Source organism: Haliotis asinina, chromosome 1 (genome assembly GCF_037392515.1).
Source record: "Haliotis asinina isolate JCU_RB_2024 chromosome 1, JCU_Hal_asi_v2, whole genome shotgun sequence".
In the NCBI taxonomy this organism is placed as follows: domain Eukaryota; kingdom Metazoa; phylum Mollusca; class Gastropoda; order Lepetellida; family Haliotidae; genus Haliotis; species Haliotis asinina.
The window spans coordinates 75,364,879-75,389,136 of NC_090280.1; the positions used below are offsets into that span (position 1 = coordinate 75,364,879).

Genomic DNA, 24,258 nt, shown 5'->3' on the forward strand with positions numbered 1-24,258 from the left:
TGGTGATCCTACTAATATGGTGATCCTAACTCCCATTCTTTAACATATACCTTCTACTGTCAAAGCACTAGCCTTTGTGAGTGAGGGCAGTTTTACCTGGCCTTTCACTAGTCTCAGTAATCTTCCAGCAATATCATGGCATGGAACACCTGAAATGGGCTTCGAACCTGAGTCTTAAGTGTGATGAGCCAACACTTCAACCACCAGGCCACCTCACCAAACCCACTAGCCTTTGAGGAAGACAAAGATTCAGTATATGCAATAAAGAATTCTTGGGTAGTTGCTAAGTGGGTCCAGTGAGGGGCTAGCCTTGGGTGTGTAGTAAACATGCTGTTGACAGAGTTAACTCAGAAGAAAATAATTTGACAGAGACTTTCTTGTAAATGTGTTTACAGGACTTGTTCATGCACCTACTAAGAAAGAAGTCTTCATGTCTTGAATTCAACCACTTTATTTCACCCACATACAACAGTAGGAAGCAGCATAGACCATAACACAAATGAGCAACTCTAATTATGTTAATAAATACATATTGCACACTGAAATTCAGACATACAATGGAATCTGGAGAATGCAGACTCTATTAATCTCAAATTCTTTGTTTTTAGGACTCCTTCAGGCACTGTCCAATGCTCTAATAGTTCAAACTGATTAGGGAGTGAGTGAGTTTAGTTTTACGCCGCCTTCAGCAATATTCCAGCAATACCACGGCAGGGGGACACCAGAAAATGGGCTTCACACATTGTACCCATATGGGGAAACAAAACCCAGGTCTTCGACGTGACGAGCGAACGCTTTAACCACAAGCCTACCCCACCGCCCCTCAAACTGATTAAATTATAGTTCAGGTGGGAAAGCATTACCGGTAGTTCAACACTACACTGCTCTTTTGAAACATTCCTTTCAGACAGTATTATGATTTTATTAGCGGTGGAAATGTGGTATTTGTACAACCACTGTATTTTGCCTTCTGCTTGTTATACTGTAATGCAATAAAAAAAATCAGCATTTTCAGTTTTCATACCTTCACTTTATTAATGTTGTCAAAACGTTTTGAAAATGTCCAGAAATTTAATCATTTTGTCAAAGTCTTTGTATTTCTTTTCATTTTCTGCATAGTGATCATATCCCATATACTGAACCAAAACAGACCAAACCCAGAACCAAAATGCTCGGGACTGAAGGCCTTGTACCACAATACATACTGTACCATGGTGAGAGCATACAGTTTCAACTCTAAATTTTATATGTTCTTTCACTCTGACAAAGTGCCACCACTAATTGACCAATTTCAAAAGTACTGAATATGTTTGGTATTGTTCATCTATAAGGAGACAAAGCAATAATTATAATAATAATGCCAACGGTAATATGGCCTGTACATCCTGGATGACTCTCCTGCAGCCATTTTGAAAATGCATTTTATTCTTAATTTTCAGATCCAAATTCTTCTATAAGATAGGAAAATTAGGTTCAGGTCCATCACTGAATATCAATCTATTGTTAAAATTTAAAGCAGCAACAAACATCATCCGTTTGCATTTTAGTCATTGTGAGACTAAGATAATCAGAAAAATTCAAAATACAAACAAACAAAGATATAAATAAATGTAAATGTATGAGATCAACACAACACTGAATTGGGTAAGGAGGAAAATAATTATCAACTGGATACAATCATAAAGTACAGTACATGATACAGTGAAACATGGTAAACAATGTGATCAACAGTATATTGCACAAACACAACCCGTTTCTCAATATTGCACAGAACAGCTGAGCTACAAAGGAAAATATCATGAAATATTCACAAGTTGAAACACAAAGATGGAAACATACGTTACTAGCAGACACAATACCATAAACATGATCTTGGGAGTGAGTAAGTTTAGTTTGACACCACTTTTAGCAATATTCCAGCAATATCATTGCAAGGAACACCAGAAATGGGCTTCACACATAGTACCCATGTAGGGAATCGAACCCAGGTCTTCTGTGTGATGAGCAAATGCATTAACAGCCCAACAGTAAAGTGGTTCTACCTGACGTTAGCCAAATATACTTTGAAAGTAAGTAGCCTTTTAGAAGTATTGAAATACATACTTGATCACTGATTAGTTGTAAGCTTGTCACATACAACTATTATTAGTAAAAGTAGTCAAGTATATCAGTCAGTATTTGAGCAGGGTATTGCTCACAAAATGTAGATTGATAACTGGAGTTCAATTATAAGAAAGCAACTGTAGTTGTATATCCCATCCCAACATTCATGTGGGCAATAATGGGATCAATCATGCCAGTGCTAGTGAGTATTCATAGATTCAATGGCATGTTTTTTATCAGCTAGGTCAGAGATGCCAACCTTACAGCTACACTTGTGTGGTTAATATATTTGTTATCAAATGGCACAAGATTTACCATATATCACTGTCAACAATGTGATCTGTAGGTAAAACCTTTCCAAATCAATGCTAATTTATATACCCTTTCTGCGAGGCGATCCAAGGGTGAGGGAATTGGGTTTTATGCTGCTTTTACTTTTAGCATTATTCCAGCAATATCACAGCTGGGGGACACCAGAAATGGACCTGACACATTGTACTCATGTGAGGAATAAATGCAGAAGGCACAACTGCATACAGAATCCCTACATTTGCAATAAGACTGATTTGTCTTCCTTTTGTAAATTAATGAAAAAATGACATTCAACTACAGCACACCATATCATGTTACATAGTGTGACAATGTTAAAGCAGCATTAAAGTATCTTTGTCTACAAAGACAAAATTTATGCTTTAAATAAATATCATAAAATGGAAAATCCTTTCTTTTTGTTCACCCAGGTTATCAATTTTTTACGACAATATAAATTTTGATGACTATTTTATAACTTTCTGAATTTTCTTATAGCAATAGTCATATATCAGTTCTACATTTACCCTGACACTTTAAAGGTTTGCATCTCTGCTAGAAACATTACTGTCAACTCACAGTGACTTGAAGTCACAACAAGCACAGTGCTTATTTCAGAAAATGCTTCAATGAAGTTTCTGTGTGAACCACTTTGTCTTCTACAATGATCTATTCAGATAATGGCAACAGATTTCAAGGTTTCTCTGTAAGTATTATGTGACTGCAGAGCAAACAAAAATCAAACAAGTGACGCACATATAGATATACATGTACATGCTTGTAGTACTGGTATAATCACAACCAAGAAAATAAATATGACATGACAAATTCGGGAGGAGATTCATTCATCTCACATATCATCCTGATCAAATCCCTCCAATAATAGATGATAAATATGATAAAAATGTAAATTGTCACCAATAGTAACAGTTCATTTCCTCTCTAAAAGAGGGTTGAAGAGATTTTCAAACAAAGGAAAATAAATTATGTAATACTGAAAATGTTATGTGTTGGCTGAGAAATACATGTAGTTTCACCTTCATATCAACTGAACGTGGTGGTCTGCTCAATAAAATCATATGGCACCAGTATTGTCTGTTCAGTATGACACAGAGGACATTAACTCTGTACGTACACTGCCCATCACCTCTGTTCATACACAGTGTATCACCTTTGTATCACTCCTGCTGAATCATACTTAGTCCACATGACCATGGTCTTTCAGCGTTGTTTTTCGTGCGAGAATGACGGCAACAATGATTGTTGCAACAGTGAACAGAAAGGCAAATATGTAGAATGACTCCTCATCAAAGATGTCTGTGAAGTGAGGAATGTACACAGACAGTTTTTTCACGATTGACACATGGTTAATCGTTTTAGGAGGAGATCTAGCCATCTTCCACCAGGTGATTCAGCGACAGAAACGTTGCCTGGAAAGATATTCATACATGACACAAACATGTAACAGATGAAATAATCGTACAAACATTTCCACGTGAATATATACTGATTGAAAAAGACTTATTTAAAATTGTTAATAATTTTAACTAACTTGGTTGAATTTCATTCTCAAACATTCAGAACATTAAAGAAATGCCTTGTCTGCAAGATAAGGTACGATTTCGCATCTCATGGGCATGAAATTTGAGCTTGAAGTAAATTATTTCATACATGTGATTACTATGTTATTGTTAATATTTCATCACTATTCTAGGTGGCAGCAATCTAACAGTGTGACCAACATGTATAGCACCTTTGGACCCATCAGGCATGCTTATTACTAAGATTTGGGTTGTGGTGTACATGACCATATAGGGCAAAGCCCAAGTATCAACTATTATATTTCAATTAAAGCCGGACAAATCTTTAAAATTACCTGAAAAATTTTGAATTGAAAAAACCCCAGTCAAATTCAATGAAAATTGTGACTGAAAACTGGCATTGATTTCACACACTGTCTTAATCTATCATAAACTTATTCCTATTGTAAAAACACTTTTTCTGGGGTTATAAGAATGAAGATTTTTATGGATATCAACTTCTTTATGAGAGAACACAACGTTTCGGAGTTAATGCTTACTCCTTCATCAGGTGTACCTGTTGATGGATGTGACTGCATCATCTCCATGTTGATGTCGTATCAAGTCTTTGAATGTCATTTAGAAGTGAAAATACATAAGAATGAAGATTTTTATGGATATCAACTTCTTGGGGTTATATTTTTTTTACGTTTCCACATAAGTACCTATTCGCTCAAAGTAAAGTTATTCCTGAATCATAAGAGAACCTGTATGCGACCTTAGAATAAGAATAGGCAGAATCCGAGAGCGCTAGAAAGGCCGCTAGAAATTTCATAACTCCTGACGTTTGAATTTTGGGGCGAATTTTGATATTATTCGGATCGCTTCAGTCGTTCACGGTTCAGACATGACGGCCATGAACGTTCGAAAACGAAAATTTCACTGAGAGAAGCAAAAACACAAGTTAAGTGAGAATCCAAACTTGATCACGGAAAATACATGAAATATGATAAAACATCACAGATCGGCTTACCAGTAAGAGTAAAGATATTTCCCAACTGCAATAAAGGTCTACTCCGAAACTGCTGTTGCTGGTGAAGGTGTGGGCAAAAGCTGAATTACCTGGAAGATTTATGAGTAAACTAAAAAAAATAGTTTTCGTACTTCGAATGGCATAATGGAGATTTAAATATGAATGTCAACATTGGGGTTTGCAGTACAAATGACACCGTAGTCTAATAAGAACATATTAAAATAAATAGCAGCGTTGTTTTTCACTTACTTGATTCATCTTTTGTATTTGCCGTATTGCACTAAGCTCCACACAGCATTGAGCCCTAGACTAGGTTGCCTTCCCAGAGCGCTTGTGCTGATAACCGCTCAACTGGGTGCGCATAAGGACTAGGTACTAGTCTAGTGAACTACAGTTTACTGCCCTGTAGTGAAGTTCCGAGCCCAGCTAAGGCCAAGGCAAAGCGATTGGATAGAATTTATGGTCCTTACACATGGAAAGTGTTAGCAGCAGGAAATCATGTTTCTAGAAATGTAATGTTAAAATCTGCTAAGGTCAAACCAATTTTATTTCTTGTTTTAGTCCCCAGAAAACCAATGACCGGAGTGAAAAAACAAACATCAACTGTCAGAGTAATATTCATTATAAAATGTAAGGTTACTTTTTGACCAATAAAACATTTGGATATTATTTTTATGAGCAGAGAAAATACATTCTTTTTTCTTATTCTTGAAAAATACAACTGGTGGATCTGTAAAACAATAAATAAATTTGGTGTGGCCTATAAATAAAATGCTCAGATGACATGAAAAAAAATCAAACGAATGTGACATAATTTTGACAAACTGGGGAAAAAATAAAGACAACAAACTCAGATCATGTTAAATGTTTTATAAACATGTTCTTGACTAGATATATAACAATATATATTATTCAACAAAATGTATTCTTTAAATATTTCTAAAAACGCATTCCCTTGAACAGTAAGCACAAAAAATTGTTCACACTGACGAAACTTGGATAAATATATTCCTTTAGCAAACACTTCAAAATATAACAATAAGTATCAAATGTAAACCTTAAAGCCACATGCATCAATTACCAATTTAATAGCTTTATAAATGAGCATGAATCATAACAAACCAAATAAATAAATATACATGTCTAATTTAAAGAGGATACAACACTGGTCTAATGTGATATTATCTTACATCTGAACCTTGTTACTTGGTAAATGTGTCTTCTGGATGATTAGTTCAGTATAATTACAAGCAACATGACTGTGTGATGACTTTAGATGACAACGCTGGGAACAACTCCATCTGGAGTAACAGAATTCCACAAATGCAAACGGCTAAATCAGTATTGCTTAATTCAAATGCATTGCACTGTTCAGTTTGAGCTTTACCCTTTGATATGGACCATTCTGCTTAACTTGAGATCAAAATCAATCAATCAATATATGGGGCGGGGTATAATGGACAAATGGAAGCCAGGGAGTGTTAATCCAGGCATGGCCGATGTGGTAACGGGTGGAAGTGGGCCTTATGGGTAGTATGTACAAGGATGAAGTTGGCAGCAAAGATAATGAAATTATACCAATATTAATAAGTTCCAAGCTCTAGGGAGATATGTTCCTTGGTCACGGTTGATAATAAAAAAAGTTGTCATCCATAAAAAACTCTTGTCTTTATATATAGATGTATATATCTATATAGTAATGAATTAAAAAGAAATATTCCAGCACCAAACCACCATTTTGTCAATCAGTGAGACCTGTCTATCACGTTAGATATTTGTTTGTTGCTTTTCATTCACATATACATTGATGTCAGAGATATGTGTGTCTATCAGAGTTATTTGTTTAATTATATTTTGTTTCAAAATTTGGTTTTTATTTTAGTGCCACATCCGACAATATCCCAGCTATATATTAGGTATAAATCTGTGAGAAATCATGTCTGTACCAGACAATGAACTGATTGTCAGCATGAACATATACGTACACAGTTGGTAACATGTGGAAAGTAATCAGTAGGCCTGACCATATTATAAGTCGCCACTAATGACCAGCACATGTATATGTGCAGTGACTGAAATAACCAGTCAGTGTGTACACTGCCTGATTCTCTCAGTCATTGTGTACACTGTCTAAAATTCCCTGCATTGAGTGCATTGCCTGATTAATTAAAATGAAATGATTCAGACTTACACTCAAAAGAGAGGGATCGGTATAATTTCTGGAATATATTTCGGCAAAAGTTGGCAGATATGTGAGACAGGTCCCAAGGTGGTGCCTTTTGCTGTTTGCAAATTTTTGTCATTTTTCCTTTTCTCAGTGTCCATGGAAATGATTTGTAATTAGTCCCTTTGTTTTTGGAGCACAACTCGAAAAAACTTCATATCATTCAGTAGAACTTGGCAGATTTATGAGGGAGAACTTTTGCTACTTACAGATTTTTGGCATTTATACTTTTTATGATATCCATGGAAAAGATTTGGACTTAGTCTTAAAACAAACATCAAGCTGGATTTTTAGAAACTGTCAGATGATTTGTTCTTTCAAATATATGGATTCTGAGGGGGATAATTGTCATCTTCTGAAGTTTAGTCACAATATTGTAACAGGAGATTGTGTTCATAGTTTTATCAATAAAGTTTTATATTTATCTTTTCAAGTTGTTCTTATGTTCATTAGTTTATGTGCTTGGGTTACATATCCAAGCAGTGGGCCTCAACAGTATAGCTTTCAATACAATAGCCTTTAGCCTCCCATTTGATTAACATCATATTACTATAACTTTCCTCCATAGCATTTTGCACACACTGCTAACAACTCTGCACAGGACAAGCCTCTTTTCACAGTCTAGGTTAGATATTTACTTTATATTAACCTAAATAGAATCTGAACCTATCTATTAAATATGTCATAAACAATATAAAGTGTTGTGAATATTAAATGTCTTATATTAAGTAGTCAGTGCACTTTTAATTTATCAGTGAAATGTCTAAATGTATGTATGTGTGAGAGCATGATTTGGTAGTTTGTATGCAATGTTACACAAGAAGTTTCCTTCTACATTTAGTAATTGAGCCATAGTAACATTGTATGTATTTGTTTTAGGAAATCAATAACCCAGAATAGTACTGTGGGTAAAGAGACACACTCCGGTGTCACGCACAGGGTATGTACATAATATCTTCTATCATGTGTGTAGTTATCTATTTGTGAGTAAATATCCCCTTTGTGATCATTTAACTTGATCATTTGTATGTTGATGACAACCATTATGTATTGTTTTATACATTAGTGGAAATGATTTACTTATTATGAACTAGTTATGTGTAACTGTACTTGTTGCATTTTTGTATTAATGCATGACATTCCTTCTTATACTACAGGACCTGTGAAGGTCCCGAGGTAGAATAGGCCTTCAGCAACCCATGCTTGCCATAAACGGTGCCTATGCTTGTCGTAAGTGGTGACTAACGGGATCGGGTGGTTAGGCTCGCTGACTTGGTTAACACATGTCATCGGTTCCCAATTGCGCAGATTGATGTTCATGCTGTTGATCACTGGATTGTCTGGTCCTGGCTTGATTATAAACTGAGCGGCGCCATATGGCTGGAATATTGCTGAGTGTGGCGTAAAACAAAACTCACTCACTCACTCGTATATTACAGGGTGATTGACTGATCAGTTGAATGGAATTATATATACCTGATGTCAGAATAAACATCACCTCACCAACATACCAGCAGCTTGGTCATTATTATTGGCTCACCCCTGCAGCAATATGGCTGCCATGCTGTCACTGTGACTATAAAATTTCACTCACTCACTCACATTAGGCCATGCAGAACTACTGAAATATCAATCTATCTATAGATCTACAACTCTGATTCTATCTAATTATGCACAAATCACAAAATGTGTGCTCTTGCTGTTGATGACAGGATTGTCTGGCTCAGACTCAATTGTTTACAGTCCACTACCACATAGCTGGATTATTGCTGAGTGCGGCATAAAACAAAACTCACTCTTACAAATAACCTATAAAAATGGCTAGCAGATTGGTTCCAATAACATGCCCTCTGGAGCCTTCAGTCTAAGCTGACACTCTGGGAACCTTGAATTCACTGCAGTTAGCTGTCTGTGTAGAAGACACTTCCACTCCGACCTCTGAATGTAAGAATTTGAGTGGCCTCCCCTTTCTGTCCATCTGATGTTGAGAGGAACAGAGCACTTCTCTCCCCTTCAGTTGTCTTGTATTTGTGACAGAGGAAGTCTGTGATAGCCTCACACGATGCCTTCCACCCGGGCCATCCATAGTATGCCAGACAGTTCAGTAGAGCTTGGCATGGATTACAGATTGCCTGCAACATGGAGGTTTTCATGTTTCCATTAAATGACATTTTGAAGTTGTTAGGATGAACAAGGGAGATAATTCCGCAAAAAAAAGCAAACTCTTTACTCCAGTATGATCATGCTTAACTAAAGTTTCAAAATATTTTCATTTTGTAGTAAGTGTGATGAATAAGGCAGACGGCTCCATGGATATAGAACTTCATTATCTAAATGAGTACCACCTTGCTTCATAAATGTTTCACTTGAAAATATTAATATCTACATCAAAATCATCTAACTTATTATAATGTATTAATTCCATTTGATTGCCAGACCTTTACAAGCAAGATAATCCAAAAGGCATATTAAAACCGAAATGATTTATACCATTTCCAGTGACTCACCATGACTATCCAAAGAATCTGAAGAACATCAAAGAAGGAGGCATCTTCTCCAGGAATACTTTCCAGTACAGCGGCTATGATATTAGGTGTCCAGCTGAAAAAAATATCAGTGTTTACTGTAACCAAGGGGATCATTCAGTAAGTCCTGTAGCAAGCCTAATTTGATTTTCCAGTATGGCTGCTGGCACAGCGGCCATATTGAACATGTGAGAACCTCTTGAACAACATAGAGTATCTCACCAGTGAGGTTCATTGGTCCAGTGATTTCTAGGAATATATTTATGATGGATACTGGACAAATAATCCATGACATACCTGAGTAGCGTTTTCAAGAAAAGGTGTGCACAGCTGATTGCTTTATCTGACTTACTCAGTATATTTCTTTGTCTGATGCACTACTCAGCAGTAGTGGCGGTGGTATATAAATGTTCAAGTCTGGACACCACAGTCCAGTACAATATAACATCACGATCTACGCAGTTGGGATAACTTGATGTGTCAGTGAAATTTGAGAGCCTGACACCCGCGATCCTGTTAATTCGCCTCTTACGCCAAGCATTGTTTGGTAAAGACCAATTCTATCCTGGATCTTCATGGGTACTTAGTTTACGAGAATACAAAACACATGCCTAATAGAACAAGAGCATTGACTGAAATAATTGGGTCAAATACTATTTCATTTCAGTTTCAAATCATTATTGACCAATTTTGTTAACCTATTTCTTGATACCTGTATTCCTTAAAGGGGTATGATGTTGGTATTTATGTATGATACTGGTACTCGAAATATATTTTTCAAAAATACCGAATCCACTAAATGGGGTGGTGCATTATATATAGGTGGTCACTATACATAAGAAAATGAGACAGGCTCATGTGTGTTTCAGTCAAGTAAGCTAAGCGCTGTGAGACTGAAAACATATAGTCACATCATGTCTAGGTTGTTCCAATATACTTTTTTCTCATAACTTTTTAAGTTTTTTAAATGTTCATCTCAAATTATTAAATACTCTTAAGACACTGAGTGAGTGAGTGATATTCCAACTATATATCGGCAGTCTGTAAGTAATCAAGTCTGGACCAGACAATCCAGTGATCAACAGCATGAGCGCTGATCTATGCTATTGAGATACAATAGACGTGTCAACCACTTCAGCAAGTCTGACCACCTGATCAAGTTAGTCACCTCTAACGACAAGAATGGGTTACAGAAGATCAATTCTAACCCGGATCTCCACAGTCCCTTAGACAGCAACTCACCAAAATAAGAAGACCAAGAAGATGAGAGCAAGCTTGAGTCGCACAGCCTCAACCAGGTCTCGCTCGGAGTGTGTGTACTTCCCTGAGCTGACGATCAGCTGTTTCCGAACTGACAGACAAACAATCATCAATATTATAATGAGCCGACCATAATCAGCTGTCTCTGAACTGACAGATATACATATGTCAAATCTAAACAGGGGACTAGCTAAGAATTATACAGTGATGAGAATGAAAAAGATCCAAACATTTTTAGATGGTTACACAAAATATATACATATGTAACAAGTCAGCTATGAACAGAATATTCACGAGGTGAATAAACAGCAAGGCGTTTTAAGGGCGTTTTGGACAGTGGCACATCCTGTTCATGTTCGCTTCTACACAGGCAGTCAGAATGCCAGACTGACAATATTGATCTAAACATATGTATAGTTCATGACAATGGACTGATAAGAGACAACCATGGACGGATAAGAGACATACATGGACGGATAACAGAATCTATGGACAGATAAGAGACATATGGACGGATAAGAGACATCTTTGGACAGATAAGAGATCGATATATGTGGACAGATAAGAGATCGATATATGTGGACGTATAAGAGACATCTATGGACAGATAACAGACAACCATGAATGGATAAGAGACATCTATGGACAGATAAGAGACATTTATGGACAGATAAGAGACATATGGATGGATAAGAGACATCTATGGACAGATAAGAAACATATATGGACAGATAAGAGATATATATGGACGGATAAGAGTCACAACCATGAATGGATAAGAGTCATGTATAGATGGATAAGAGACAACTATAGGATAAGAGACATGTATGGATGGATAAAGAGGCATGGACAGTTCGCAATACTTTAATTTGGCCATTAGGGCCTGTTGCTGTTTGCAGGCTTTGATATCTGAATGAAATCTGCAGGCCCCTTCTGTCAAACCAGTAAATACAAAACTGACAACTAGTACACCGTACACAGTTTCACACTGTTCTACAAAATCAGTGACGCGTATGGTGCAGAGAGAAGCTTTTATTTGTTAAAGACTGGTTTTGACATTCCTTAATGCACAAAGTGCTGAAATACCAAGAAGTGAAATGGTGAGTTATCGTAACATGATGGATCATGGATGGTCCCTGATTGTTAGCAAACAAATAAATTATGGGAAAGATTCCTCTTGAAACAAAAATTGACAGATAATTTTCTGAAAACCACAAGGTACTGCAAATATTTCAAAACTGTCATCCTGATACAATATCAACTGGCACTGGGCCTCTGTGCTAGTAATTATTTCAAACGCATGGACTTGTTGCCAGAGGAAGATGTATCAATGCCATGATGATATTTGGAAGGAGACCCTCCCAGATACCTACTGGTTCTTGCAGCATAGAAGAATATGATAGGGTTGATGAAGAGGACAAACAACACTGGAACGAAGAAGCAGAGGAAGAGCATTGTCCACTCTAGGTTCCGCGTCCCGTAGCATCTGAAGACAAGACCATACAGTTGGTCACATTCATACTCTTTGATAATAATCTCCACATGTATCAAAGAAGTTGCAGTTTTGAACACTTAAAACAGTAAAATATCATAGGAGGGTTTATACACTGTTTACTATAGTTTATAACATTTTTGATTAAATGTCATTTTTTATACTTACCTGGTAGAAAGCCAACAATGCCCACGTGAGTGGCGCTTACTCAATTTCTCTCATAACACAGTCTACAAAAAGTAGAGATGCGAGGTCAACATACGGGCGGTAGGTCACCCAGGTCACGAGATGACCTGGACACGTCATTCCCTTACCCAGCGAGGCAGACAACAAAACCCTCAGGAGGGGAGGCTGGGCGGGAACTCCCGACTGTTGGCTTTCTACCAGGTAAGTATAAAAAATGACATTTAATCAAAAATGTTATATTTTTTACATACTTATCAGGTAAGAAAGCCAACAATGCCCAGAATGGCACAGAGGCGGAGGGCTGAGAGCGTGGACGCGAGACCTCGCCCGTGCGTCTCTACGTAAAGAGGAACCAAGAAACCCTGAGGAGAGCGATCCACCGGCATCCGCCTCCGCACTAGAGGGCGGGTAGGACACCAACCGCTGTCCGGACATCTCCGATAAGGAGGAGGGATCGGCCGACAACCCCGGAAGGGAAACCCAACACGAGAAAAGACAACTCAACACTGAAGGAGTGGAGAGAAGCAACAGAAAAGTTTATTTGAGGCAAAAAGGGTGTGTAGCTGAGGTCCCCAGCTTGGCACCATACGAGAGGCGGGGGAGTGTAGGCCGCCTAAAGAGGAGCAGCCCCGCGCCGAATTAAAGGGTAAGGACCCCCCGTTCTTTGCTGGGCAAAGACCTGGGGTCCTAGCCTTGAAATGCCCGCCTGATCCTCGTTGGAGAGGGTTCGTAAATAGTGGTTGGCGAACACCAAGCCAGACTTCCAGAAGCAGCCCGCCATGATGTCCACCACCGCAATGTTGCGGTGATAAGCCATGGTGGCCGAGACGGCCCTGATCTCGTGTGGGTTGGTTCGAGTCGGAAGAGGTCTGTCCTGGCCTTTGTAGGCCTCTATGATGGCCGACCGAAGGTATACCCCAAGAGCTCTCCGATCAATCTCCCTTTTGCTCCTCTGGGAGTGAGGGAGGAAGAGCCTCCGCCGCCCCCGCCTAAGGGAGCGGGTACGGTCGGTATACACTCGGAGAGCCATGACAGGGCAGAGAGAGAGTGCTCCTTCCTCCGTCGGGTCTACCAACGGCCCGAAGGAAGGGATGTGGAAGGTACGTCCCAGTTCGTCTGCCTGTTGGTTCTTGCAAACGAAGTCGGGGGCGAGGCCCAAGGACGCAGATCCTCCATCCGTGGCCTCAAATCTCAGGAGATCTGCCTGAAGAGCGTGAAGCTCCGATATTCGGGCCGCCGAGGCCATGGCCACTAGAAAGGTGGTCTTCACCGTGACGCGGGGGAGGGGAACCTCTTCCAGAGGCTCATAAAAATCTGACTTGAGGTGGTCAAGGACCACTGCCAGATCCCACTCAGGAGCCCTCGGCTTGCGCCGACCCTCCGCCTGTCGGAAAGACTTGATGAGCTCCCTCAGTACAGAAATGTCCAGTCCCTCCAGCGACCTCTTCCTTATAACGGACATGATGGCCGCCAGATTGGTGTTAATGGAGGAGGCCTTGAGCCCTCGAACGTTGCGCAAGTGAACCAGATAATCAGCTATCTGGGGAAGAGTGGCAGAACCGGCCTCCACGCCGTTGTCTTCACAGAAGGAGGAAAAGGAACCCCACTGGAAGTCGTAGAGCTTCTGCGTGGTTTTCCTCTGTGAGGAAGCCAAGGCCGAGGCTACTCGCTTGGAGTATCCACTGTTCCTGAGCCCCCTTTGAATACAAGCCAAACGTGCAGATCGAATACCTGAGGGTTTTCGTGAACACGGCCGCTTGGCTTGCTTATGAGAAGGCCCCTCCGGTGAGGGATCTGAACGGGATCCTGCAGACAGAGTCTGCGAAGGGGAACGAACCAGGGCCGGGCAGGCCACATGGGAGCCACCAGAAGCAGTCTGATGGACTTGGTGGTCTGAAGCTTGGCCACTACCTGTGCTAGAACCGCTGGGGGAGGGAAGGCATAAGCGTCCATCCCTTCCCACTCTAACGACAGTGCATCGACGGCCCAGGCCGCTGGGTCCGGCACGGGGGATACATAGATCGGGAGCTGGCAGTTCAGCTTGGTGGCAAACAGATCCAACATGGGCCTGCCGAACTGGAGACAGAGGGACTGAAACGTCCGCGGGTTCAGTTGCCACTCTGTCGAAGGAGGCGCGTCCGGCCGGGAGAGAACATCTGCCAGGACGTTCTTGGCTCCTGGAATGTGAACTGCATGGATGCTCAGGCAGAGCCTGTCTACCAGTTCGAACAGGCGGAGGGTCAGGTCTAGGAGAGGAGTGGCTCTGGTGGAGCCTTGACGGTTGATCGTCCAGGCTGCGACTGAGCTGTCCGTGTGGACCAGTAAGGTCTGGTGCCTGAGGGGAACGGACCAATGGAGGATGGCAAGTCATACGGCGTCCAACTCCAGCACATTGATGTGCCGGTCCTGCTGGGCTGCCGACCAGGTACCTGCCGTCTGGTCCGACCCCAAGTGAGCGCCCCATCCTTGGGTGGAGGCGTCCACGAAAAGGTGACTGGTCGGGAGAGGTGTCCTTAGGGGAACCCCTTTGAGGACGTTGTCGTCCACTTGCCACCAGGTGAGGAAGTGTCTGAGGTGAGGTGGGAGACTTATTGGGTGAAGACAGTGGGTCTCCCTGACGTGCTCGTTGAGGAACACCTGAAGAGGTCGGAGCATCAGCCTCCCCCTTATGGTTAGGTCCTGGGCTGACGTCAGGAGGCCCAATATCCGCTGCCACTGCCTGAGGGACAGGGGCTCTGATAGTGCCCGAGTCATCAGGGGCGCTAGCCTGGTCATCCGCTCCTTGGGTACAAAAGCCTTGAAGGCTACTGTATCCAGTATGGCACCTAGGTATTGGAGAGAGGTGGTTGGTACCAGGTCCGACTTCTCCAGGTTCACTAGCCACCTTAGGCGTCGAAGGAGGTGGATGACGAGGTCCCGTTGCGCCTCGAGAATGGAGGGCGAAGGGTTGTGAGCGAACCCATCGTCCAGGTACATAAGGAATTGGACCTGGAGTTCGTGGAGGAACTGGACGATGGGTTGGGTCACACGAGTGAACAGCCATGGGGCAGAGGAAATCCCGAACGGGAGGACATTCCACTGAAAGTGCCTGCCCCCCAGGACGAAATGGAGGTACCTGCAATCCGCCAAGTGAATGGGGATGTGCAGGTACGCATCCTGGAGGTCGAGGGACACCATGTAGTCCGAGGGCTCCAGTAACCGCATGACTGATGGAACAGTCAAGAGTCGAAAATATGGCGGCTGTTCGAGGTAGGAGGAGTTGAACTCCTTCAAGTCGTGAATCAGCCGCCATTTCCCCGAGTTGCGTTTGGGCCTGACAAAAACGGGGGAATAGAACCCGGGAGTCAGATCCTGGAGGGGGATTTCCTGAACTGCCCCCTTGGAGACTAGAGACTCCACCTGCTCTAAGGTGAGTTGGAACCTGACCGAGTCCATCGGACGTTCCACCGGAGAGCAGGTTAGAGGGGGCAGAGAGGAGATCGGGATGCGGAAGCCACGCTCCAGGATCCGACACACGAATGGGTCTAGTCCTAGCTGACGCCAGTTTGGGACAAAGAGGCTCAAGCGGCCGCCAACGGGTCCGTCGAATGGAGGAATGATAGGTGGCGGAAGGATTGGCGGGCACCAAGAGTCACTTCTTCTTGGACGCCCACTTGCCCTTGTTCCGCTTCCGCGGAGTGCCCTTGCTGGGGGTTTGGAATCCCTGGTTAGCCTGGCTGGGCTGGTTGGACTGGTTCGTGGGTCCTCGGCCACGACCTCCGAACCGAAAGTCCACCTTCCCTGTCCGCTTCCTAGGAGTGGATTGGTCTGCTGGAGGACCTCCCTGACGCTTGCGGGGGGTGGAGCCTGCTGAGGGTCCGCCACCCGTCATGATCCGATTGGTTAGGTCCTGCTGCTGGATCTCATGGCGAGTGCGGAGAGCTTCTGGGATTTCCCCCGCGAACAAGGTGTCTGCCGACACTGAGGCGTGACGGAGGGAGTCCCTAATCTCCGGAGGGAGATTAGTGCGCCCCAGGAAGCCTTCCCGTCTGAGGTTGGTAATGGCAGCTGAAATCCTAGCAGCCGACAGGGTGACTTGTGCCACTCCGCCAGCTACCGCTCCAAATGCCCTATACAGAGGTTCCTCACCCTGTTCCATCCCTGCCTCCTTGGCGAAAGTGGTCATAGCTTGGCAGGCGTGAGCAACATAGTTGCTCAGCCCCACAATGGATCTGGCCTCCTTGTCCAAATGGATAAGGTGATTGTCCGACACCTTGTGGGGTACCCCAGCAGAAGCAACACGAGAGATATCGGGGTCCAAGGAGGGAGGATCTAAAGGAATGGGCGAGTTCGCCACTGGAAGCCTGATCCTCTGTTTGTCTGAGAGGAGGAGCTGAGGGGTAAGGCGACCTGGTCTGGCGGTGGCAATAGCCTCCTTCAGTTCCTTAGCGGCTGCTTCAAGGAAGCGGTGCGGAGGGAGGACTTTCCGAGGGGAGAGAACACAGTCTTCAAGGCAGAAAGACTCGCCTCTCGCCCTAGAAGCGGCAGAAGGTTGATCGTCCACCTCCGCCAACACCACACCGGTGTATTCCGCAATTGCCTCCAGTCTAGACGCAGAGTCAGAGACTGGAGGGTTAGGCTCTGGAAGGACAGGGTCGCTGTCATCCCCCACCTCCTCCGGGAGGATAGGAATAAGTGGAGGGTCTCTTGTGTTAATGAACTCCCTAGAGGGGGAGGACCTGGGAGAAGGAGAGCGCCTCGGGGAGTGAACAGGCGTCCGCCTCCGGAGGCGGAGCGGAGAGGAGGGTTCTGCGGAACGTGCCGATGTGGGCGGACCAAGGCGTTGATCAAGGATGGACTCCACTAACCCTTTAACGGAAAGGAGAAGCCTCTCTGAGCGAACCTGCTCCCTGTCACGAGACTTCTTCGCTTTTTTCTCCTTCCTTCTCTTCTTCTCCTTCCTCCCCTCCAGTGATACGGCTACGTCCTCCCTCAGGAGGGGCCGAGAGGGAGAGACGGAACGGGAGCGAGTAGCGCTCCCCTCTGGCATAGTCAGGATGGGGTCCGACTCCATTCCTGACTGAGAGTCGAACTCCTCCGCCTCCTCGTGAATAACTAACTCCTCTGATGCGGAGGGAGAAGGAGGGCGGATGGGAGAGCGAGGCACCGATCGTCTAGATGACGCCGAAGACACTGGCGAACCTGCGGAAGGCGCTGCCTTCTTCCGATGAGACTCCCTCTCGCTCTTCCTAAGTACTGCCAGGTACTGACGAAAGTCCCGCTCAGAGAGGACCTCACACTCTGCACAAGTGTTATCCGCAGCGCAGGGACTCTTGCAAAGCCTACACAATGTGTGAGGATCCCACTTAGCCGACTTCCTAGTGCCGAAGGAGGCGAATACCATGGTGGAACGCACGACAGGGTACGCTGCCGAGGGGTGACGGTAGAGTAAACTCCTATCCAAGGAGGATAGGCACGTCACAAGCGAATGGTCCGACCAGGCGGAAGGTTCGCCTGTCCTCCGCCTCTCCGTCAAGGCGAAAGGTCCGCCAATGCTCCTCTACACCACACAAAGGTTGAGGGGAACGACAGAAGAATCTCCTAGCGAAGGGTCCGCCTAGGCGGAGGGTCCGCCTGACCTCCGCTACTGCGCACAAAGGCGCAGGTGAACGATTGTTAAGGAACCCCTAACGAAAGGTCCGCTCGGGCGAAGGGTTCGCCTGTCCTCTGCCTCTCCGTCAAGGCGGAAGGTCCGCCTATCCGCCAACCCGCCTATCCGCCAGCGAGTAACGCGGAAGCCCGACAAGGGTCCGAGTGCATGAGCCACACAAGCGTGAACCGAGACACAATCGGGACACCCGTGAAGCACGTGCAAGTGGGACGACGGCCGACGACCCACAAACTGCTGGCAAGAAACAAAAAATCAGCTAGTCGCAGATAACGAAAAACACCTAAAAGCGACTAGAATGATGATAGTAGAGAGAGAGAGAGATATATAGAAAAATGCAATAAACAAAGCACACACTTAACTAGAATCCAGTAGAGCGGCCAAGCAACACGTCTTGACTCGCTCGTCTCTAGTAAGGGAATGACGTGTCCAGGTCATCTCGTGACCTGGGTGACCTACCGCCCGTATGTTGACCTCGCATCTCTACTTTTTGTAGACTGTGTTATGAGAGAAATTGAGTAAGCGCCACTCACGTGGGCATTGTTGGCTTTCTTACCTGATAAGTATGTAAAAAATATAATATTTTGCATGTTTATGACATTATAGTTGAAGACTACAATTACAATGGATTAAAATAAGTGGTCTCTTTGAGTTTGTCATAACAGTAGTTTAGGCCAGACCAACTTAAAATCAGTTTCTATTTTTGTTCGTATTCTTGAAAAAATATGGCCTGCAGATCCACAAAGCAAAAAATATAATTGGTCTGGCCTTACAGTATTTTGTCTGTTTGGATGGGTTAAGTTTCACTGTTTTCTGAGCAACTATTTTTCACTTTATCCAGGAAAGTGATAACATCTACTCCAAAGAGAACAGGCACAAAGATGAGGGCCCACTTTCATAAAGTCACCTCTCCATTGTTACTTCCATCACTCACCTGTCCCGTGACATGTCCCGTGAAGGAGGAAAGCTCTGGGCTGTCTAGTGAAGAGATGAATGTTCTCACTTGTCCAGTGAAGGATGGGAAGCTCTCACCTGACAGGTGAAGGTAGGGAGGCTCTCACCTGACCAGTGAAGGAGGCAGCTCTCACCTTTTAGTTAAGGGAGGTATGCTCTCACCTGTATAGTGAAGGGGGATAAGCTCTCACCTGTCTAGTGAAGGGAGGTATACTCTCACCTGTATAGTGAAGGGAAGTATGCTCTCACCTGTATAGTGAAGGGAGGTATGATCTCGCCTGTCTAGTGAAGGGATGCATGCTCTCACCTGTATAGTGAAGGGAGATAAGCTCTCACCTGACAGGTGAAGGGAGGTATGCTCTCTCTCACCTGTATAGTGAAGGGAGGTATGCTCTCACCTGTCTAGTGAAGGGAGGTATGCTCTCACCTGTCTAGTGAAGGGTAGAAGGCCACCACTGCTCCTATGATAGTCAGAATCCCAGGAAGCACCCAGCCCACCACGTTCCTTGACCAGGCAGATCTGATCACAACATATCACAATAAAACACCTGACTGCTGACAGTCAACAGGTATAATAGTATTACGATGCCACTGATATAATTTGTCACAGGAGTGCCATTTTTCATGACAAGACTGTTTCACATCTTGCTTCATTTTGAATTGTGATAGACAGCATTTGAAAAACCTGCCCAGAACATGCTATTTTCAACATGGACTGCCAGATTCTCAGATTCATCTGCCTGATAGTTGGGCTAAAATTTAGACATGTATATGAAGATGTTTTGTGAACAGGTAAGTTTTGGCCAGGGCTGGCAAGTGTTACATCTAACCAGCCCTGTGTTCTGGCTGAAAGTTTTGGGAGTTAAATCATACCTTGTGATTGACCATGAATGTTCAACACACTACATAAAATAGATAGCAGTTTACACACACTCCTGAATATAAAGTTTGTGCCTGGATGTTTTGATCTGAAACCATTATTCAAAACAGAAATCTAACTCAGACTGACTTTTCCATCAGTGATGACAAAAGTGAAACTCACTTTGGCCAGTTTTTTAGTGATGTGAAGAGCTCTAGTGCAAAGTTGAGATTCCAGAGGTATGTGCACAGATAGAAGTACTGGATCAAGACCTGTGGAGACAGACAGTGAGTTATAACAACAGTCCTTTACAGGGAGATAACTCCAGTTACCAGAAATAACAATTGTAAACAGTCCATTGTAATAAGCATTATGCCACAAGAACGGGTGCTCCAACAAAAGGCAATACAGCAACAGGCAGAAGAACAAGCACCAATCCCAAAGAAACAAATTTTCCTTTTTTCATGACAATATTTTTTGAGAGGCATTATTAAGAAGTTGGGGAGTACAGGAGGACAACCTTTATGGATTAACAACTTCTTTATTCAGATGATGTTTCCATACAGATTCTTGTATCGTTGTCAAGCTGAATAAAGAAGTTCTATATCCATACAGGTGTCAAACTTCTCTGGGAAAATCAGTGTTTATTCAGAGTTTCTTTGAAAACAATAGGTGAGTCAATTGGGACAGCATGTTAAGACAGAGTCTGGTTGGGAGTCTGGGATGATTACATGTCAAAACCTGAGAAGATAAGCCCACATACTAATGTTGGATATGTTAAGACTGGGAGGCAGCTGAGTGGGAGTCTCGCATGACTCCATGTCAAAACTTGAGGGGATAATGGTAAGCCCATACACCAATGTTTCCCCTGTTAAGTCTGTGAGTCTGGGATTATTCCATGCAATGTATTCCTATTCTACAATTGTTCACTCACATTTATTGCAATACAGAATCCATAGGAGTTGGTTTCTAAAGTTCCTTTAGAGTAGGAAGCTGGTACTGGGTACCCACCCAGCCACACACACGATCGTATCAGGATCCCTGCAACAGTACAACAAGGAGCAGTTTCAAAATCTTAAGATGGAAAATAAATCCTTATTCCCTACACTGTCACAATGTCACACATTTTCAACAATATTTTGGCCTGTATTATATACATGGGACAGGATATTTATAAAGTGCACATATCCACGCAACTAGTACATGCTCAAGGCACTGGGGAATATTGGGGCATAATTGCACTCACTTTAGCTTCCAATGAATGACTTATTATCCCTTATGACTTACATGAAATCAATAATTGAAACTTTGAGGATAAAACCTTTAGTTAGAGAACAGTCTTGCCATATATGGGATGGAATGTAAACAATTGCCCTGTACATCGAAAACTGATTTCAGTCACAAACTGTGTTTTGGATATTCTTTAAGAATGCTCCAAGGGACATAACTCTAAGACGTTCGCTTGAAATGATCTTCAGATGGTAGATGGTGTGAGAGTTGAGTTTATTGCAAAATTGCATTAATTTATTTAAACTTATTAATCTAATATCATAAACTAAATACATCATTTTGAGGGGGAATAAATTACATGGTAACTTCCCTGAGGGTTGATAGTATTATTGATTTTAAGACATGCAAAGATTGTATGAGTATTAAATGCTGCATTAACGACCACCTAGACAAATGCAGTGTTTGAAGTAGTTTCCAAATTTATGATGCAAGCCAGCCAGGCTTCGTGTGCCTGAATGTTACAAGCTGATAAAATAATTTACTAGTCTGTAGTTTTAATGTTGAAACTTAGTTAAAGCAAAAGATTACACAAATAAATGAACACGAGATACTGTCGGCATGACATGGGCTTCATCATAAGCAGCTAATATGAGGCTTATCAGGCCATGATCGTGTATGATTTTATATGTGCATTATAACTTAACACGTCAGAGAGAGTGATATATTTACAAAATGTCACCCCATGAAATTTCACTGGCCAGTCGGGCCGGACTGATTGTGGATAATTTACTGGCCTGACTTGATTTTTAATAGCCATGTGCTAGAAGGCCAGTGGCTCATATAATTTCACACACTGCTTCCATGGAGGTTACAATCCTTAAGAGGTACTGAATCACTGTGAATAAAAGGTCTGATCTCAGTTAGATTGCACCAAGTTTGACGATAATTGTGTATCTTACCAGTTGCAGCCAAACAATCTGCAGCAAACAGTGACAAAACTGTAGATTTTAGACATGGACCTGTCAACAGTCTTGTGTGGGCCAAAGGTGTGATAAGGTCAAGGTTACCTCGAGGCAACAGCAGATAAAAAACTCCCAGTAAACTCAAAGCTGATGATATAATGCAAAACACATTGGTGATGTCATCGGTGAAAATCAGGTGATCACGGGACAATGTTGAGTTGAGTAAATGACCATCACTGTCGCCATGGCAACATGACAACAAATATAGCGGGTATGACATTTTTTGGGACTGTGTCTTTGGTTATTAATATTGGCATAGGAGAGTGTGGATGTCTTCTTCAGCCCATTTTCCAACTCTGTTCAATCCTGAAAATAGAAATTATCATTCTGATACTCACACTATTCAGGTATACTATACTATCTTTGAACATTTCTAAAACACAATGGTACATTAGTACCTGTACACTTTCACAACATAAAAGAAGTTGTTATCCATTAATTTATCAGTACTGAACATCTGTGTCTTCCTCAATATCTCTTGGGTATATGTTATGATAAATCTCCACAATACATTGGATGCATCTACGACTCGGCCCGATAATTTAAAATATTACCTCCCTTGGCTTTTTATTATAATCAGGTGTCTACCCAGGGAAACTGAGCATACTAATTACAACTCACTTTCGCTTTTTGAAATATCTAACTGATTAAAATTGGCAACACAATTCATGCTGAGGATCACTGTAAGAATGTAGAAGTGGTTCTTGCATATATGTTTTCAGATCTGAAATGTCTGCATGATTTAAAACAATCTGAGCCTGTGAACAAACTAAGATCAACAGCTGCAAACTGCTGTCTATGTTGACACTGGCAAGCTTGGTTGCAATGGCAATTCAGCTGAATGGCAACTGTGAAAATGTGAAGCCAGCCAAGGGAGGTAATAAACTTAGCCGTCGATGCATGCCATGGTAAAGTGGAGATCTATTGGAGGATCAAGGATTGGAACTGGTCTTCAGTATCCCATGTGGTAACAACTACTAGTAATCGGATCAGATGGTTAGGCTCTCTGATTTGGTTCAAGCTTGTCATTCTATCCCAGATATCCAGATTTATACTCATGATGTCAATCACTATGTTGTTGAGTACAGATTCAACTGCCTTCACACAGACGGATTATTGCTGAGTGCTGTGTTAAAGAAGTGTTAACGTGTGTAAGGCCACACACGTTAAATTGTCTGGATACACGGACATTGGAAAATTTAGAAATGAATTTCAAGGATGCCTTCATTTCTAGGGGAAATCTCCATTATATGTTTTGATGAAAAGATGACAAAAGGAGATAAGCAGAGGAGGCCATCTTTGATACAGTTCTTAATTCAGTTAACTTTCTGCAAGTATCTCTGAAACTAAATGTTTCAAGCAAAATAAAAACAGCTGTCAAGGGAACAGATTTTGGACATATCTGGTCAAACATAAGTGAACAGCACCACAAATAGCTCTACGTTCATCAAGATTAAGTGTTAGTGCTTGCTGTTTGGTACAATTGTCGCAAATGAGACAACAATTGAAAATTAAGGCAAAAGAAATTGCTTGTACATTATAAATTTGTAGGCTTTTACGTGAGAGACAATACTCAAAACCTCTTAAAGACATTTAAATGCTAACAGTGCAAACTTTTTAGTGATATATCACATGATGAGTCCAGGATCAATTGCATATTAATATACGTACTTAAATATATATGCAAAAAGGGGAGTAGTGCACTTTATCGGGCGCAGTTTTTTCCGATTTTTTTTTCGGATGGATATACCGACGGACCAAAGGTAAGCCAACCCTTACCTTTATTCACTAACCCTAAGGTTCTAGAAGGGGGGTGCCCAAGGGCTAAGGATCTAGAAAGGGGCTGTCCAAGAGCTAAGGATCTAGAAGGGGGGTGCCAAAGGGCTAAGGATAC

General features: G+C 42.4%; 1 protein-coding gene across 1 annotated transcript; it reads right to left on the reverse strand.

Moving 5' to 3' along the window:
* Nucleotides 1–5,820: 5,820 nt before the first annotated feature.
* Nucleotides 5,821–22,670, reverse strand: LOC137282690 (G-protein coupled receptor 143-like). Its single transcript, XM_067814480.1, has 8 exons — nt 22,302–22,670; nt 21,047–21,153; nt 20,296–20,384; nt 19,681–19,773; nt 12,348–12,460; nt 10,957–11,065; nt 9,697–9,790; nt 5,821–9,321 (listed from the first exon to the last, which is right to left on the reverse strand). The coding sequence occupies exons 1-8, from the start codon at nt 22,582–22,584 to the stop codon at nt 9,091–9,093; spliced, it is 1,119 nt and encodes a 372-aa protein (XP_067670581.1). The 5' UTR covers nt 22,585–22,670; the 3' UTR covers nt 5,821–9,090.
* Between the last annotated feature and the right edge of the window lie 1,588 nt (nt 22,671–24,258).